The sequence below is a fragment of the Mytilus trossulus genome, chromosome 6, assembly GCF_036588685.1.
Source record: "Mytilus trossulus isolate FHL-02 chromosome 6, PNRI_Mtr1.1.1.hap1, whole genome shotgun sequence".
In the NCBI taxonomy this organism is placed as follows: Eukaryota; Metazoa; Mollusca; class Bivalvia; order Mytilida; family Mytilidae; genus Mytilus; species Mytilus trossulus.
The window spans coordinates 39,215,538-39,233,359 of record NC_086378.1 but is presented as its reverse complement, the minus strand read 5'-3'; the positions used below and the strand labels follow the sequence as shown (position 1 = coordinate 39,233,359).

At 32.7% G+C, this 17,822-nt stretch overlaps 2 protein-coding genes across 4 annotated transcripts; both read right to left on the bottom strand.

The window, feature by feature from the left end:
• Nucleotides 1–760: 760 nt before the first annotated feature.
• Nucleotides 761–5,412, bottom strand: LOC134721331 (uncharacterized). Of its 3 annotated transcripts, none has more exons than XM_063584254.1 (3): nt 5,316–5,412; nt 3,236–3,355; nt 761–2,489 (listed from the first exon to the last, which is right to left on the bottom strand). In XM_063584254.1, the coding sequence occupies exons 2-3, from the start codon at nt 3,350–3,352 to the stop codon at nt 1,158–1,160; spliced, it is 1,449 nt and encodes a 482-aa protein (XP_063440324.1). In that variant the 5' UTR covers nt 3,353–3,355; nt 5,316–5,412; the 3' UTR covers nt 761–1,157. The 3 variants fall into 3 exon arrangements, with proteins under 3 accessions (XP_063440324.1, XP_063440325.1, XP_063440323.1); XM_063584255.1 differs by lacking the exon at nt 5,316–5,412 and adding an exon at nt 5,228–5,313; XM_063584253.1 differs by lacking the exon at nt 5,316–5,412 and adding an exon at nt 4,297–4,617.
• A 6,234-nt stretch (nt 5,413–11,646) lies between these two features.
• On the bottom strand, nt 11,647–17,395 carry LOC134721330 (tyrosinase-like protein 2). Its single transcript, XM_063584252.1, has 4 exons — nt 17,332–17,395; nt 15,968–16,393; nt 15,128–15,240; nt 11,647–14,072 (listed from the first exon to the last, which is right to left on the bottom strand). Exons 2-4 carry the CDS (start codon nt 16,388–16,390, stop codon nt 12,656–12,658), a joined length of 1,953 nt encoding a protein of 650 aa, XP_063440322.1. The 5' UTR covers nt 16,391–16,393; nt 17,332–17,395; the 3' UTR covers nt 11,647–12,655.
• Nucleotides 17,396–17,822: the final 427 nt, after the last annotated feature.

The following is a 17,822-nucleotide window of genomic DNA, read 5'->3' as shown; positions in this document are numbered from 1 at the left end:
TTCTGTTGTTAACATGTTGTAATATAGTACTATATTATTCAGTTATGTATTTCTCTGACCTTAGTATTTTTGTTACATTTATTTATACTGTACTCCTTTCACCCAATGTTGTCATTTTAGCGGTATTTAACATTGCCATATAAGTGAGAGGTTTCGGTAGCCATAAAACCAAGTTCAATCCTACATTTTTCCTAAAATGACCTGCAACAAGTCAGAAATATGACAGTTCGTATCTTTGTATGTTTGGGATGGTTTTTGTAGTATTTCATTGTTTTTGTTGTTTCGTTGTTTTCCTCTTAAAGTTGATGTGTTCTTTTCAGGTTTTGTTTGTGGACCGGATTTTTTTTTCTCGCTTAATCAATCTATGATTATTAAACAACGGTATACTACTGTTGCATTTATTTATAGCTGCATGACTTAATGGTTTTGGTTTGGTAACTGATGAGGGCCGTGCAGCGACATACAATTGCTTGGATTCGATTCCTTTTTTTTTGTCTCATTGGCAGACCACAAATCCTAATTTCATTATTACTGAAGGCAATTCATAGAAACATGTTCTCACAATATTAATAATGTTACTTCTATTTTCAAGACACTGATAGGAAGAGATGATTTGTAAGTCAGACCTAAAAAAAATAAATCATATAAACCCGACTGACTGGTAATCTTTGATTTATTAAAAATAAATCCGGTGTCTATACTAGAAATAAGTTTGATTAAGAACTACCTTGTGAATAATAAAATAATAACTTGAAATATGAAATTTCGTTTACAGATTTTATTTGTACAATAATTACATAAATTACATAATCAATATGTAATTAACAGTATTTTAACATTATAAAATACCTCTTTTTTCTTTTTCGAAGATCTCATATAATGTGTCTAATGAAAAAAATATACTACCCATGCTAATTCTATTTTCATAATGAAAAGACTGGATTGTAAACTGCAGATATTGATAAGACTTTGTCCATACAGTGTCACTAGTCACAAAGTCTAAAACTGAGTGGATCAATGTAGCAAGTATATACATTTAATCACGTTCATATCTAAAATATCCTTATGAGAGTTTGTTCATTCTTTGAACGGGTTCGGTCTGACCTACCCGAGTATACAGGCATTCAATTAACAGGACCTCCATTTAATAAAGAGCATTAAACAGGCATTTGATAGATTCTGAATGGGTTCTTTTGGTTGTTTATAAGAGGAAAAGGAATGTTTTCTGAATTTGAAGACCATAAACTGAGAAATTTCTCAAAATTGTCTGCAGTTGTTGGATTCTTTTGCATCATAAGTGCTTTATTATCTTGCTTTTGTTTAGAAAATGTCCGTTCGATCGTTCTTGGGTCAATTATAGTCGCTTTATATTGATGTTCTATCATAGGTACTTCATTTAATGGTGTCAAACCTCCTATTGTTGTAGGATCTACTGAAGATGACATTTGGTCAATTGTTGATCCAGGTTTGTCAAGATTTCTTCTTGTTTCTTTTTGTTTGATGGTTCTGGGGTCCACCATTGACACTTCGTATCGACGTTTAATAATTGGGGCTGGCAAATCATTTAATTTAGGAAAACTTTCGACTGTTTTAGGATCATTTACAGTAGATTGCGGATGGTCAATTATTGATCCAGGTTTATCAAGATTTCTTGTAACTTCTTTTTGTTTGATTGTTCTGGGATCCACCATGGACACTTTGTATCGACGTTTGATAATTGGAGCTGGCAAATCATTTAAGTTAGGAAAACTTTCGATTGTTTTATGATCATTTATGGTAGATTGCGGATGATCAATTATTGATCCAGGTTTTTCAAGATTTCTTCTAGTTTCCTTTTGTTTGCTGGTTCTTGGGTCATCGATGGACACTTTGTATCGATGTTTGATAATTGACGCTTGCAAATCATTTAAGTTTGGTACACTTTCGATTGTTTTATGATCAATTAATGTGGATTGCGCATGGTCTATGTTTGAAACAGGTTGATTCACACTATGTATAGATGATTCTTGATCACCATTTCTAGGATCTCCTTTTGATACTTTATTTTGATGCTTTATAAAAGGTTTTAGTTCTTCATTTAAGTTTGTCACCCTTTCGATTGGTACAGCATTTACTACTGGTGATGGCGGATTCGGGGTTTTCTGTGTAGGTTTATCAAAATTATTTGTCGTTTTTTTGCGGTTTATCGTTCTTGGATCAATTATAGAAACTTCATATCGGTGATTTATAACAGGTGCTTGTTCCTCATTTAAATTTGTCAATATATTTGCTGGATTGGCATTCTGTCTTAACTCTGACATCAGGTCCCTAAATAAACTGTTGAATATTGAATTCCAGTAGTATTCATTCCGGTATGTTCTTTGATTAGTATGCAATTGATCTAAATGTGATTTTGGATCAACGAATGGCTGGGTGTAGAACATATTGAATAATGGTGTTTTGTCCAACCGTGGCGCTATATGTGTCTGCCCTCTACCGAATGCTTGGACCTAAAGAGAACAGAAAATATATATTTTGATGGAGGTTTTAATCTACAAGGTTGCAACCTTGCATCTCATACAAACATGCTGTATTAATTGCTTGTTTGTGGACTATATAATTACTTTTGTTTGCAAGAAATACTCATTCGACATAAACTGTTTGTTTGTACATACATTATTCAATTCTTCGTGCTCGCTTTCGTTTAACAGTTATCCGCGTAAATTAATCAATGACACACTGAATGTGGTTCCTATGTATTTAGTTTTGTATATAATTGAGAGAAAAAAACGACATGCTAGTTGTTTTCAATTTTGTTTTACAGTTAGTATTGCATGTACATTTTTGTGTAGATGGATACTCTACAGTTTTTTACTTTATGATGTTTTTGTTCTGCTTTTCTGTTGTTGTTTGTATTTGTATTTCTTTTTCTTTTTCCTATTTAGAAATTGTTGTTTAAAGCAGATATTCATTATCATTTTAGACTAGGAGTGATTTTAAAGCAGAGATCTTATTATTCCTTATCATTTAGACTCGGAGTGATTTTAAGCTTAATATATTGCTGAGTCATCTTTTTGTTCAAGAATGTATGTTAGCCAAATATTGTTTTTTTACTTTGTTGTTTTGTTGATGTCAGATCCCTATGATCGCCGCCAATTTAATAGTTTCTTTTTGTTTGTTTGTTAATTTTTATTTTTTCATTTGTTGTTCTTGTTGGTTTGTTATTTGTTATTATTTTTTTTACTGTTTCACATACCTTTGTATTTGTTAAACCATTATCTTGCAGTTGGTCATGAATAGATCTGTTTAAAACCGCACCATCAACCAAAAGTATAACACATAGAGTGATTAAAGGCTGTAATTTTGCTTCCATAATCTGAAAGGAAAAACAGATTTGACTTTTAAAAAATCGCTCCCACCTGAATTCAGTTAAAACGTAAATCTTGAAGTGGTGTCATATATGTTTGAAAATTAATTTCGTTTAAAACTACAGTATGTTTAAATACATTTGAGAATGGAAATGGAGATGTCATAAAGATTTCAACCCGACCAAAGAGTAGACAACAGCCGAAGGCAACCAATGTGTTTTCAACGCAGCGAGAAAATCCCGCACCCCGAGGTTGTCCTCTGCTGGGCCCTAAATGAAAGTGTGTAATAGTTCAGTGAAATTGGACGTCACACTAAACTTCAAAACATATAAAAGCTACATCTCCCCAATTTAAATTAATGAATGCAGGTAAATTAACTGTTACTAGAAGTCGCAGTGTTCTAAAACCCCAATTCGCAATGAACTTAAACTTGATGGTAGAGCTAGAACGATATCATACACTTTACCAATCTGAACAAATAGTACGTGAAAGTGATATAATGTTCAACTCCAATTAAATGTATCTCTTAAAACCAAACAACTAACTCTATTTTTAAAGATATTTTCCCGGTAAAGAACATGCAAAACTTTTAACCAACAGGTGTATCCTTTAACTCCAAAAACAAATTTTCAAACAATCAAAATTTTGACAAAATAAGTTTTTGGGTAGTCAGTAAGCTTTCATAGCATGTGTGAAATTATTCAACAATTTTACACATTGTAGCAAATTGTTGATATACAACGGACTATTACTACGTATTTAAAACGCTGTATTTAGTGTTCCGGTATCGCCTGTGACAGCTACAAACATTAATTCTAGTGCATTTCATAGGATTTTTTTATGAAAATAAAACGATTATTCATCGAAAGTTATAAGAATTTACAAACAAACAAAAATGTCTTAAAATTTAGAGCAAGAAAATGCCTTGTATAACCGTAAACTATCTTACCTTCTTAACAATAGTATTAGACTGATATATGAAACTAATGAAATCCTGTTTAAATAGTCAACTTCGTTGATAAAGATGAAATATCATGAAATACTCATACTTTTCGTCATTTCCGAGGTAAATAATTAAGAAAAAAGTCGCACGATAGTGTTCGCAAAAAGTTGATCATTAATTAATTTCGGAAGACATTTTTTTAGGGGATGTCATGTTTTTTTTACTATTAGGATATACAAATCTAATATTAGTAAACAAAGTGTATCCTTATACAATAAAAGGAAATTACATTTGAATGAGTTTTCTATGATTTGTATGCAAAACGTTTAAATGTAAACAGTTAAAATTTAATGATCACTACACCCACTACTGGTTTAGGTCAAAACAACTGAGAAATTAATTCATTTTGTACTATAAACACTAATTAATAAGTTTACACTTTTCTATGGTGTTTTATGAATTGTTGTTAGATTTGATCGTTTTTCTTGTGAAGCTTAGAAAACATAGCAGATATCACTCTTGCCTTTGGTGAATCGGATATCAAGTGTTTTCAGTACAATGATAGCTCATTTTTACCTAGACGTCATATATATACGGTATACTATATGTATAGTTTTAGACATTCCTTTTCTGTTGATAATAGTACAATGAACTACATCTAAAATAGGTATAGCCCTTCCTATTCCTAGGTTCCCCGTTCTTAATTGTTATATTTTAAAGAAACATATAGGTCGACATAAAACGCTGACATTCAACTGTCGCATCCGCTGAGAACAAACCTGATGTAAGTTCAACAGTGATTGAGACTTTTTTGTTTCCTTCAATGTCTTAAAAACATTAAAGAGAGCGCTCTGTAAAATAATCTAAATTTATGTTGAAATTGACTTTTGCTCAAGTGCACCGTTGAAGTGTATTGCGGAACATGTTTAGAAGGTACCAATAGTTCAGTATAAAATTTCCTCCTTCACAACAAATTGAGATTTTTTTTAGAAGTTAGGCCTCACTTTCACTGATATGTTACTTACTATGCCAAGTCTCACATAAACGAAGCTCTAAACACAAGTGTACTTAAATGATAAAAACAAACAATAAACAATGTCATTTCAAGGTAGAACATAAACGAACAGTATATGACGTGCATCTTTATTAGTGACGTAGGTATTTATAAAGTGTCAACAATGTGATGAATGTGTAGTAGATAGGTGTTTTTGCGTAGTTTACCTTCTCTGAGAAGATCGATTGGTTATATGTATAAACTTGTTCTTTTAAAATATCCTGTTTAGTTTAAACATATTTGTTTATAGTGGATTGGGAAACAAGTTATTGTAACTTATATTAATCTCTTTCCACTTTGCAGCTGCGAGTTCTGTCTTTTAGCGGCTTTAGCTTAGTCTTTTTCGAAATCTACAAGGAGTGTCTTTTACGTTCAAGAATAACGGCTCTCTATTAACACGGTATCTGAAATTTTCTGCTTGAAACGGGGATCGAAACAGGAACCTTTTATCAGTTATTAGTTCTATGCGCTTACCACTACACCACGGCTCTTCATAACCTGTTTATTGACATACTTTGAAAGTACTTTTATTCGTGGGGTACCAATTTTCGTTGTTTTTGCGGATGACTTTATCCACGAATTTAAATGTCCAACGAAATAAAACAGTTGTCCAAATCAAGACAAGGACAGAGACCATGGATAAAACACATCAAACTGTCATATTCCTGACTTGGTACATGCAATTTATTTTTTTCATTTACGCTAACAGTGTTTTCTTCGTTTGCGCCAAATTACAAGTAAACACTAGTCAAGAGACAATAAGTTGTGCATAATGCATTTAAAATAACAAAATCAAGTAAAAGTTAATAATTAATAAGTCGGGGATTTCTTTGCAACAAGCTATTTAAACTTTGATTGAATTATTTTATAGATACATAGATTTTGCTTGGAACTTTTGTTGTATAATTTTTTTTAATTTTTTTTATGTACACGGATAATCATATCGTTAGTTTTTCGAGGATGTTGAATATTGCCCTTTGTTGAAACATCCACGTGATTCGGACTCTGGTGAATAGTTCTCTCATCAACAATATATATATAAGATATATTTTTCACTTTTTTGGTCTTTTTGAAAATGTAGTTTGTGCTGTTTTAGACACTTCTACAACGAAATTAGTTTTACGTGCACACGTATAAAATGGCGGTTTTTATCCAACGCAATCATAGGTTTGAACGTTGTTTTTCAATTTAGACTCGTTTATTATATATATGGAAGAACAAAAAAATTGCGAAAGCAAATTTACAGATCCAACATTGTTGGGTTGATGTTTAGACGAGTTGTATATGCATAATGTACACAGCCATGTATCACCATCATTGATGGCGATCCGATTGATAAATCTGTTGTAGAATTGTCACTGACTCAGACGTACTTATAAATATAATTATTTTCTGTGACTGTATCTAACATTAATTTGTAGGATCCTTTACTATATCTTTTTGTCTAATTCTTATAAAACTTAGTTTATTATTCCCTCGCCAACTACGTGTAAGTTGCGTGTAGATAAAATTGTTATGGACACTCTAGAATCAAAATGCTCAAAACTTGGTATGGTGTTACTCGTTAAGAATATCGTAAGCGCTATTGATTTTAAAGTTCAAATGTCAAGGTCACAGTGGCAGTTGTAATACAAGGCAAGATCACCCTTGTGGACACTCTAAAACTAATATGCTTCAAACGATTTTAACTACATTTGGTATATTGTTCCTCCTTGTAATGATCTGACATTTTTACGTTCACGGCCAAAGGTCAAGGTCATGCAGATGGACTTGTTTTTTCTCCTTGAAATAGCTTAATACACAGGAAATTGGTTGCTCATTTTTTTACCTGCTGGTTCTAAAGACAATATTAAAGGTATTTCCAGTTACTGAATGTTTTGAGTGATTTCTAAAAAACGGTTTATGTATCAAATATGCATATTCAATTTACCATTTTCTGCATGTGTCATATACAAATATAGTGTCCCTATTACACTAACCGTTGCATATCGCGCATGGCACTTTAAATGTATTTAGCGCGAAAATTAACTTACATTTAGCTGGATTTATTGCCGTCGTAGTTCCATCTTATCGCCATCGTACTTTTATTCGATGGCAACACGACGGGATTACGAGGTCTTCACGAAGTCGTGTTGCCCTCGTAAGACCTTAGGGTAGCTTCGTGATTCGATTAGACATCGTAATGTCAAAACTGCCCAATGGAAACGATGGAAACACGAATGCAATACGATGGTCGAAGATGCATACTCGGTGACATTAAGATGGTGATACGAACTCAATACGAACCCTCAACATCGGACTCACCTTCGGGGATTTTTAACATGTTAAAAAATTTAGAACCCTTCTCGAAGTTGTCCCCGAAGGCTAGAAAAAGTGGCCAATGGTTCTACGATGGTTAAAGATGGCACTACGAATAGCCCGATCTGGATACGATCAGTCCCGATTTTGAAAATTTCCATAATCGTGTTGCGATCGGGGTAAAATTCGGGACAGTGTGACGCGGGCATTAACATTGGCGTTGTCAGTTTATTTTTCGATTTATGAATTTGACTGTCCCTCTGGTATCTTTCGTCCCTCTTTTAGACAATCTTCATTTCAATCTGACTGGGATAAAGAGTTGTCTCATTGGCAATGAAATCCAATCTTTTTACCTACAATGTATAAAACCTTGACAGGAAACACAATTGAAAGAGTAAATGATATATAAATCAAGATTATGCGATAAAATCACGAGTCTGTTCCAAGTTAGAAACCTTTTCTGTGATTTATTTTTGGTCATCTTTGAGAAATGCATTTTAACGTAAATACTCATTCCGAATGGATTAAGGCTGTGAGATGGTTCATAAGATTAAAGAATTAAGAAACTGAATGGGTCTTTCAATACCAATGCAACGCCAATCTTTTTAAAAAGACCCAATAGTTGTAAAACACTTGTCCTATCTTCAAGACAAATATGTTGTTGTCCCCGCAGATGAAGCTACACACAACATCGTTTGTGTGTGTAAAACACTTTACATAAACTGTTTGATGAATGAATTAGGTATTGATAATTCACTAGGAAACTCAACATATACCCTCTCGACACTTACCAAAGAGGAAATCCGGGATAATCATAGGTCTGTTCTATGTTCCTTTTCCTTTGGAATTTCAACCAAAGTTGAAGAAATGGAACTTCCATCATGGATTGGATACCTAAACTACATAAGTTTCCTTACAAACAACGGTATATTGCTGGGTCTCCCAAGTGCTCCACGAAACTTTTTTCTATATTATCTATTTTATCAGCAATCATAGCAGGGCTTCAAAGTTATTGTGAAACTGCCTATTCTAGAGATGGCTTGAATCAGATGTGGATACTTAAAAAATTCCAAAGATCTTTTAGAGTACATACAACCTAAGACTCTTTCATATTGCAATAGTATTAAAACATTTTACTTTTCCACACTTTCCACAAGTATTCCCCATTCCAAACTAAAAGACAAATTAAAAGAGTTGGTATTGCTTTGTTTCATAAAACAGAATTCACCAACGTAGAAACAAGTATCTTGTCTTACGGAAGAATAAATCCTACTTTGTAAAGGATCACACTGATTCAAACGTGTTTTCAACAGACTGTCGGCATTCCAATGGGAACCAATTGTGACCCTCTTCCTGCCGACTTGTTTCTTTATTATTATGAGGCTGACGTCATACTGTAACTTATAAAATGAAAAATAAGAAGTTAGCAATATCCTTTTACTTTATTATCCTCTATATGAAAGATGTTCTCTCACTAAATGTGACTATGTTGAATGCATCGAACTAGAGATGGAGGATACAACAGATACATATAAGTCTGCCTCATATCTTGACTTACATCTAGAAATTGACAATAAGGGTCGGTTGAAAACGAAACGTTACGACAAACGAGATGATTTCAGCTTTCCAATTGTGAACTTTCCATTTTTTATGTAGAAACATTCCAGTAGCATACGGAATATTATCTCCCAATTGATACGATATTCCCGCGCTTGTATTGCCAATCATGATTTCCTTGATAGAGCGTTGCTGCTCACAAGGAAGCTACTAAACCAAGAGTACCAAATGGTGGAGTTGAAATCATCACTTCGTAAAGTTTACGGACGACATCACGAGTTGTTACCATTATGGAATAACCGTTTCACAGATGATATCGGATATGGTTCTTACGTCATAACTACAATCCCCTTCCGTTTTCATGATTATGACATACGGAATAAGACTATTTACCGGATTTGTAGTTACATTAGCAACACGACGGGTATCACATGTGGAGCACGATCTGTTTACCTTTCCGGAACGCCTGAGATCACCCCAATTTTAAGTGGGGTTCGTGTTGCTTAGTATTTAGTTTGCAATGTTGTCTCTTGTGTACTATTAGTTGTCTGTTTGTCTTTTTTTCATTTCAACACAACGACTGCAAAAGAAATCTAGACAAGGAGACACTAGATTAAGGAATAGCAAGTGCATTAATCTCCAATTTGAATTCCACCTTGTTTTAAAAGTACTGTTTCTTTGGAGTATTCAAGATATGTTTTCATAAAGTAAAAATGCCAATTCTAAATTGCTAAATGGATTATACCTTAATCAATTAAGATTAAACTTTCTTATTTTAACGAAACAAATGACTTCATATCGCAATCCTATTCGGAACTTAAAAGTCAACGTAAGACAACTAGCGGAATATATCACATATTACCGATGACAAAAATATGTTGTATTGGGAATGAATAATTTGATATCCCAATGATAGATGATTTTGATAGTTTTGTGTGACGAAATCTTTATCTCACTAACATCGGTATAACATAGCAATCTAAATTAAAACAAAAAGATGTGAGCTATGCTCGCTTTTCATCTACGAGATAAAGTTGCACGTCACAAACCAAATAACAAGCCAGTGTCGAAACAAGAAACAATCAATATAATCTATTCAATATATACACTAAAGATCTAAATAAACTCATCATAGATATCAGGAATGAAATTTGATATTTACGCCAGACGCGCGTTTTGTCTACAAAAGACTCATTAGTGACGCTCGAACCAAATAATTAAAAAAGGCTAAAAAGAGTACCAAGTTGAAGAGCATTGAGGACCAAAAATTCCTGAAAGTTTTGACAAATACAGCTATAGTCGCTATCCGCTGAAATTCGTAGCGGTTATCGGTAAAAATAATCTAATCTATCAACCGCGTTCACTCGAGATATAGTTTTTCTCATTCCATTCATAAATTGCGAAAAGAAAAACCACTACTGACCTACCTTTTAAGTGATTGCACTGTAATAATCCTGAACCACATTTTCCAGAATGTTTTCCATTGTGATTCCGCCATCTTCGTTTCTATGAGGATCATTTGATTACATATGACATTCGTCATTTACGCAGTTTCCTGAAATGTTCTTTTCATTGATGTGATACGTTTTGCCGCGCTTTATGCAAATGTTATGAAATTGAATTCCACGGAAACACTTCCGGAAAAAATCAATGGCGGATTCCACCATTCAAAATAGTCTTGGAAAATGTGAAGGTCAGAATTATCACAGTGCAATAACTTAAAAGGTAGGTCAGTAGTGGTATTTCTTTTCGCGATTTATGAACGGAATGTGAAAAACTATTTCTCGAGTGAACGTGGTTGATAGTTTAGATTATTTTTACCGATAACCGCTACGAATTTCAGCTGACGGCGACTATAATGTAATAGATTCCTGAGGTAGAAAGCCTTAGTATTTAAAAAATTCAATGTTTTGTTGACAGTTAATTTATAATTATAAACATATCAATGATAACTCAAGTCAACACAGAAGTGCTGACTACTTGGCTGGTGATACCCTCGGGGAAATAAATCTCCACCAGCAGTGGCATCGACCCAGTGGTTGTAAGTCACCATATATACCAGGAATGAAATTTAATATTTACGTCAGACAAAGCAACCTCAGACTTCTAAATATACAATAACAGTTGTATCATGGTAGATTTCGGGAGTTCTTGGGCGAAACAAACAATTCTTATGTATGTGCATAAGGAAGAAGAGTTATGTGTCGTTCTGCAGAATTTGTAACAAGTTTGTTTAAATTCTACTTAGCGTATCTGTCTTGCCCTAAGCTCGTTGTAGTTATATCGGACCACCATATCAAGGTTTTGTTTTAAAAGTGCATGTAAAATAGGCAGTCATCAATCAATCAATACTCACTTGTGTTCTCCATCATTTGATTTTGTTCTTTTGACATTATACAATATTTTGATAAAACAAAAAATTGTTATGACTAAAACAAACACATGTGTAAATGAAGAATTGTATTTAATTAAAAATATAAAAGTATAATGACTATCAATAAACAAATCTAAATATTAACATATTTATAGTACAAATTTTATAATAAATGTAACAAAGTAATGTAGCACAAGGTTACCAATGAGACATATTTTAGCTATATATCAACATTCGTACAATAAAACATATTTGGAAAGCCAAATTATAAAAACACACACACAAACAAACCAACAGCAATCAACCAAACAAACACAATGAGCATAAACTTTATAATCAACAGTGAGTAACATGTCAAAATGAGAAAAAACGTAACGCTACAATATATGATCGTAATTATTCAATTTATAAATATAGGAAGATGTGGTGTGAATGCCAATGAGACAACTCTCCATTCAAATAAAAATTTATAAAAGTAAACCCTATAGGTCAATGTACGTCCTTCAACACGGAGCCTTGGATCACACCGAACAACAAGCTATAAAGGGCCCTAACATTACCTGTGTAAAATCATTCAAACGGAAAAACCAACTGTTTAATCTATATAAAAAAATATATATATTTAGTATGGATAAATAATCAACCATAATAAATAATTAGAAATAACAATTTATAACTGCAATCTTGAAAAATCAAGATAACTTTTTCTCCAATGAATAAACTCATCAAAGATACAACGATTGGAATAATGTATTTTCGCCAGACGAGCGAATCGTCTACAAAAGACTCATCAGTGAGTGATGCTCGAATAATTTTGTTTAAAAAGGCCAAATAAAGTACGAAGTTAAAGAGAATTGAGGCCCTTCAATGTTAAATATACTTTTACTGGGGTTTAGGCGGGGGTCAGTTCACAAAGTCAGGAAAAATTAAGCAAATTTTTTTTAGAATTGTTTTAACCTAACCCATGCACGACGGGTTTTTATTTTTATAGTAACAATACATATAAAATGAAACGAAAAGCCTCTTGTTGGCTTAAATGGAATTCACAAATTATCACAGGACATCCAAGTTATTGTATGTAATTAATTATGGCAATTAAAAATCATGTATGGTCTTTGAGAATCTTCTATATGTTCACTGAGGTCATTAAACATAAGAGGTAAATCTGCTGTTATTTTTAAAACTCCGGAACAATCCTTATAAAAGTTAGATCCAGATTCAAAACATTCTGGTTTGCATATTCCACCATAAGAATCAAAAACTCTCACGTTAGCTGTTGTCATACCGAACATAGGTTTTTTAAACGCAATCATAACAGTAGACTCTGCAGTCTGTGTTTTTTCATCAATTATAATATGACCCGTGTGATTACCATTGTACGAAAAGCCTACAGTTTCATAAGAAACATTTAAGGTAGATATTTGTTGTACAAAATTAACATTTTCAAATGAGTTCTTGCTGTTCCCTGATGAATGATGCGTGTTAACAATTTTTACTGGTATTGTTGCTAATAGATTAGGATAGAAAGATGACTGTATAGCTACATTGTCGTTACCAAATGTAGCAATTGATCGCTTTTTACGTGTGGTTCTTGTCCTTGGATCGATAAGGTGTTGCTCAAAATGTCTTAAAATTGAAGGAGCAGGATTTGAGATAGTTAATCTTGATTCGGAGCTCGGCCTAAACGTAACCGTTTGTGCCGCTTGCGTATTTGCAGCAGAAGCAACTATCGGTTGGTCATTTATGTAAGGACTATCGATATTTCTGAAACCACCCATATCTATGAACTGTCTTTTTGTTCTAGGTTCGCAATGGCCAGTTCTTCTGTTACAAAACAAGTAACCATTGTAGGCTCCACCGCATCTATTGGCACATGTAGGTGCTGGGGCATAACGATATATACCGTTACGTTCTGTAAATATATTACTATAACCCCATTTATTGGTCCTTGGTGGAGATAGATTATCCATTATTCTATTTGGGTGATGATTTTCGTTAGTAGTTTCTGGATAGTCCTCTTCTGTATTTATTCCTAGTCTCTGTTGTCTTTCTCTGAATACTTCCCAAAGATAATCAATATAACAGTGGTGCAAAAAGAATACAGGATCTTGAGGACTAGTCTCTAAACCGCCCATATGACCATCTTCACCTCCAACCCATCGATGAACACCGTCATGATGATTTTCCAAATTGTCCTCCTCTGTTGCCGCTGTTGGTGTTAATATTTCTCTGTTATAACGTTTTCTAAAAACGTTAACTATTGTATCTGGATTAATTAGAGAACTGTTTGCGCCTGGTATATCACGCCTTAAATATGTATTATTTGTGGGTGTTCTCCACATGGCAAATGGACCAGTATATACTACACCTCTCCCATTTCCAAGAAATATTTCTGTCCACAGCACTGATTCAGATGGATCACTCATTCTAAAATCTATAGAAGAATCCCAGTATGGAAGCACAAAAGTACTTCTCTTTCTGACACAGGCTTCTTCGAGACTGAAAGTAAAGAAGAGCGTAAAATTATAACAAGTGAGGAACGTTTCATATATCATATTAAGTTGCTGATATTTGTTAATTCAATATACAATTATTGAAATTTTATGAGAATTATACAATAATGTATTGCGTGCGATACCTACCGATGGTAATGAACGAGGTACATATGATACAAATTAAGTAGATAAATAAGTGTATCAACTTATATCAAAGTCAACATTTGTTTTATGATATGAAATTTTGATTCATCTGTAAGTTTCTAGTATTTGCTGCAAATAACGCAGTTCTCTTTGCTTCGATACACATTACCTTATCTGCATTGTTCGTTTGCTAAAATGATTTCACAGATTTGTTCCTACTGGGTTTAAAAATGATATCAATATTTTTCAAATGTGTATTGTGTTGTATTTTCATTAATATATATAAAAGAAGATGTGGTATGATTGCCAATGGGACAACTATCCACAAAAGACCAAAATGACACAAACATTAACAACTATAGGTAACCGTACGGCCTTCAACAATGAGCAAATCCCATACCGCATAGTCAGTTATAAAATATTAAGTTGGTATTTATCGATCATTAAATAAAACTATTGTATCTACTATCATTATGATATATGCAGAAAAATCCCATTACAGTATATAGGTGCACGTTATGCTCAAAATCTTAAGCAAAATTCTCATGACTTTCCACAAAATATGATTCCCTTTTCATTTCGTCAATGAGGAAAAAATAACCAAACAAAAATTTCTTGAAGGTTTATGAACCATGAACAGTTTTATTCTTTTATTTCCGTATATTAGAAAATGAATCTTCTTTTCTTAATGTCTTTTTTTTTTTAGAGTTATTAAAAATATGATATCTCTAGTTAATCAAATAGACAAAACGTTTTAATTTTTCAAGAATCCACGAAAAATTTAATAAAAAAGTTGATCGACCACAGAAAATTAATTCAGGAATTGGACGTTTTATTTATAAAATTTAAATACGGATGTATCATCCTATCTTTCTTGTAAACTACAGTCACATTTCGTATGTTCCTTGTACTTACATCAGGAGAAAGTATCTGTGCCAGCTAGGAAAGTTAGGACCTCTATGAGCAGAGGTTAGAGCTGAAGTTTGGTGCATTAAGGCCAGGACATCATATTGATTTGGGCTCGCTGACTGCAAAAAAATATATACACAATATACTACGATATAGAATAACTTAAACTGCTTTTAGATAAACGAAACAGACTTCAGTTTGGTCAGCTGATGCAAATATCGTTACATACATTCAAATCATTGAAATAAATTATACATATGATTTCTTTGATATATTATCAAAAACAAATGTTTTGACATTCGTGCGTAGAAGAACGTGTTTCTTGATCATTTCCTCGAATACATTCATGACCAAAGTATTGATGAATTTGATAGCACCGTTCCCTCAAATAAAACACAAAACCACAGCATTAACTATGTTACTTAATGTAATAAGGGGTGGTTCTTTTTAATGTGAGAAAGTTATTCAAGCGAGAGAAAAAAACTGACAGGTAACTATAGCATTCAGCGAATTTTACACTATTACATTGTATGAGATGGTGTGAAAAATCTAATTCACATAAAAAAAACTAAAAACAAAACTATGGAAGTCAACAACCGACGACAACAGCAGGTTCCTGACTAGGACACACAACTGAGAAGGTTGGCAATCAGGAAAGGTCCAAATTTACAGATTGATATCTATCACTATTACTTTAACAACATCGTGTTGTTTGTCTCGTTATTGTCCAGAATAGCAAAAACATCTACCTAAGTAGAATAGGCGAACAGTCGTATTTATTAGAGCTAACGATGAATGCATGTGATACTGTCAACATGGATACCGGAAACGTATCTCAAATCTTACCTTATCATTCTTCAGCGCATTTATGGCATCGAAGAATACTTGTCTTTCCTGGTCTGTTAATGTCCTTATTTCTTTTCTCACTCGTCTTCGGTCCACTGAAGGGATCGGCCTTCGAAATCTATTATTATATCTATTATATGTGTTATATGTATTATATCTTGTTTGTCTTTTTAATCTGTGATGCACACTTCGACCAAGCGAGTCTACCCAGTCTAATGCATTCTTGTCCACTAATGTTTGTTGTGTTGAATTTCCAAACAGATGGAATAAGTATTTTTGTAAGCAGTTTGTCTGTTCGTCCAAAGAGTTGGAATATGTGTGTTGATTGTAACATTCTTGTAATATTGGTGGAATATCGTCCTCTACAACCAGAGACAGGGCTAGTACTGGTAATGATGCAAAAATGATCAGTATTTTCCTCATTATCTGAAAAAATCAATTCATTAATTAATAAAGTTGGAAAGAAAACTTATATGTAATAGATGAAACAATCGCCAGTTATACTTTCAATCTTCTTTTTGAGATGTGTTTTTTTTTTATATTTTCTCAAATAGTTTAAATTTTTTCTTACTTATAATCCCTTTGTTGGCTAACATTTATTCACATCTTCTGACACTTATATTTACTACAACTAATCTTCAACACAAAGAAGAAAAGAAAAGAAGCGGATCCAGCATCAAGCGCAAGTGCCTTAGTGCATCCATCACATATAAATCTTTGTGATAATAGTTGATGAAAATTATTTGTTGGACAACATTGTATAATATCAATACAAATTAAGGGGATATTCGAGAATTTTTTTTCTGTTTCCAAAGTTTTTTGTTGAAATCCATCATTAATGAATGTTCAATCGTTATAAATCAGAAACTGAAATTAAAGCAAATTACAAAAAGAGACTAACTAACATATGTCATTTCAATGTCTTCTTTCGTGAAAAAATATACAGAAAGGATTTCAAATGGAGACAATGTCTGAAAACTATTATCATAGAAGGACGCAGCATTGCTTACTGTGGTGTTTGGCCTTTATAGATTAACACAGTATATTTTTCCAAAATATTTTAGCATATGTTCATGCCTTATATAAATCATTAAAATATGTTTTGCTACACAATTTCTGTTGTTCAATGAAAATCCATAAATCCTTAAACAGCTGTAAGCATATAAATATAGAGAATTATCATTGCAACATTATGAAACGGGAATGTGTTCCATATGTAACGATAAACGATTATTTATCATTGGAAAGATATAAAATAAAATGAAAAAAAAAAAATTTTAAAAGTAAAAATTTAAATCAACTTAAAAACAATTTCTAAATGTCTGCAATATTAGCTAAATAGAAAAACAAAGGTGCATATTTACGTTTGTTCTTATCTCTGCTATGGACAAATGTATGATTTTACTTTAATTTCAACCTCCATTATATATACACAAGAAAGTAACATGATTGGATAAGAAAGAGGAAATTTTGTTTTATTGGAAATGAATTGCGTATACAAAGCTGGTTTTTTCCTTGTGGCTTTGTTTTCCAAGTCAAAATGTAATACCTTAAAATAAATCATATTGTAATGAAAAGTTTTATTGGTAGCCTTAAGGCAATAAATGACACTTTCAAAGGTTACTGTCTTATTTACGTACATAGCATACTCTTTCTATTTTAACATGTAAAAAGCACCTAAACAAATGCAAATGTGTGCTGTTGTGCGAAAGGCAAATTCATCTCCATTAAACATTTTGTTGATAATAATTTTTTGCACATCAAATGGTCGTTGCCGTATTTCTCTTTTTCTGTCAAACTATCAATAATGAGCCTTTAATATAACTTAAAAAATTTCTTCATTTAAGTATACGTA

What these genes read in the sequence shown, in the direction of transcription:
- LOC134721331 (XM_063584254.1), bottom strand. Translation starts at nt 3,352, where the DNA reads ATGGAAGCAAAATTACAGCCTTTAATCACTCTATGTGTTATACTTTTG. An exon ending in ATGGTTTAACAAATACAAAG is followed by an intron (nt 2,490 to 3,235) that starts GTATGTGAAACA and finishes TGTTCTCTTTAG; the next exon opens with GTCCAAGCATTCGGTAGAGG.
- LOC134721330 (XM_063584252.1), bottom strand. Translation starts at nt 16,390, where the DNA reads ATGAGGAAAATACTGATCATTTTTGCATCATTACCAGTACTAGCCCTG. An exon ending in ATGCGCTGAAGAATGATAAG is followed by an intron (nt 15,241 to 15,967) that starts GTAAGATTTGAG and finishes ATTTTTTTGCAG; the next exon opens with TCAGCGAGCCCAAATCAATA. An exon ending in CACAGATACTTTCTCCTGAT is followed by an intron (nt 14,073 to 15,127) that starts GTAAGTACAAGG and finishes CTTTACTTTCAG; the next exon opens with TCTCGAAGAAGCCTGTGTCA.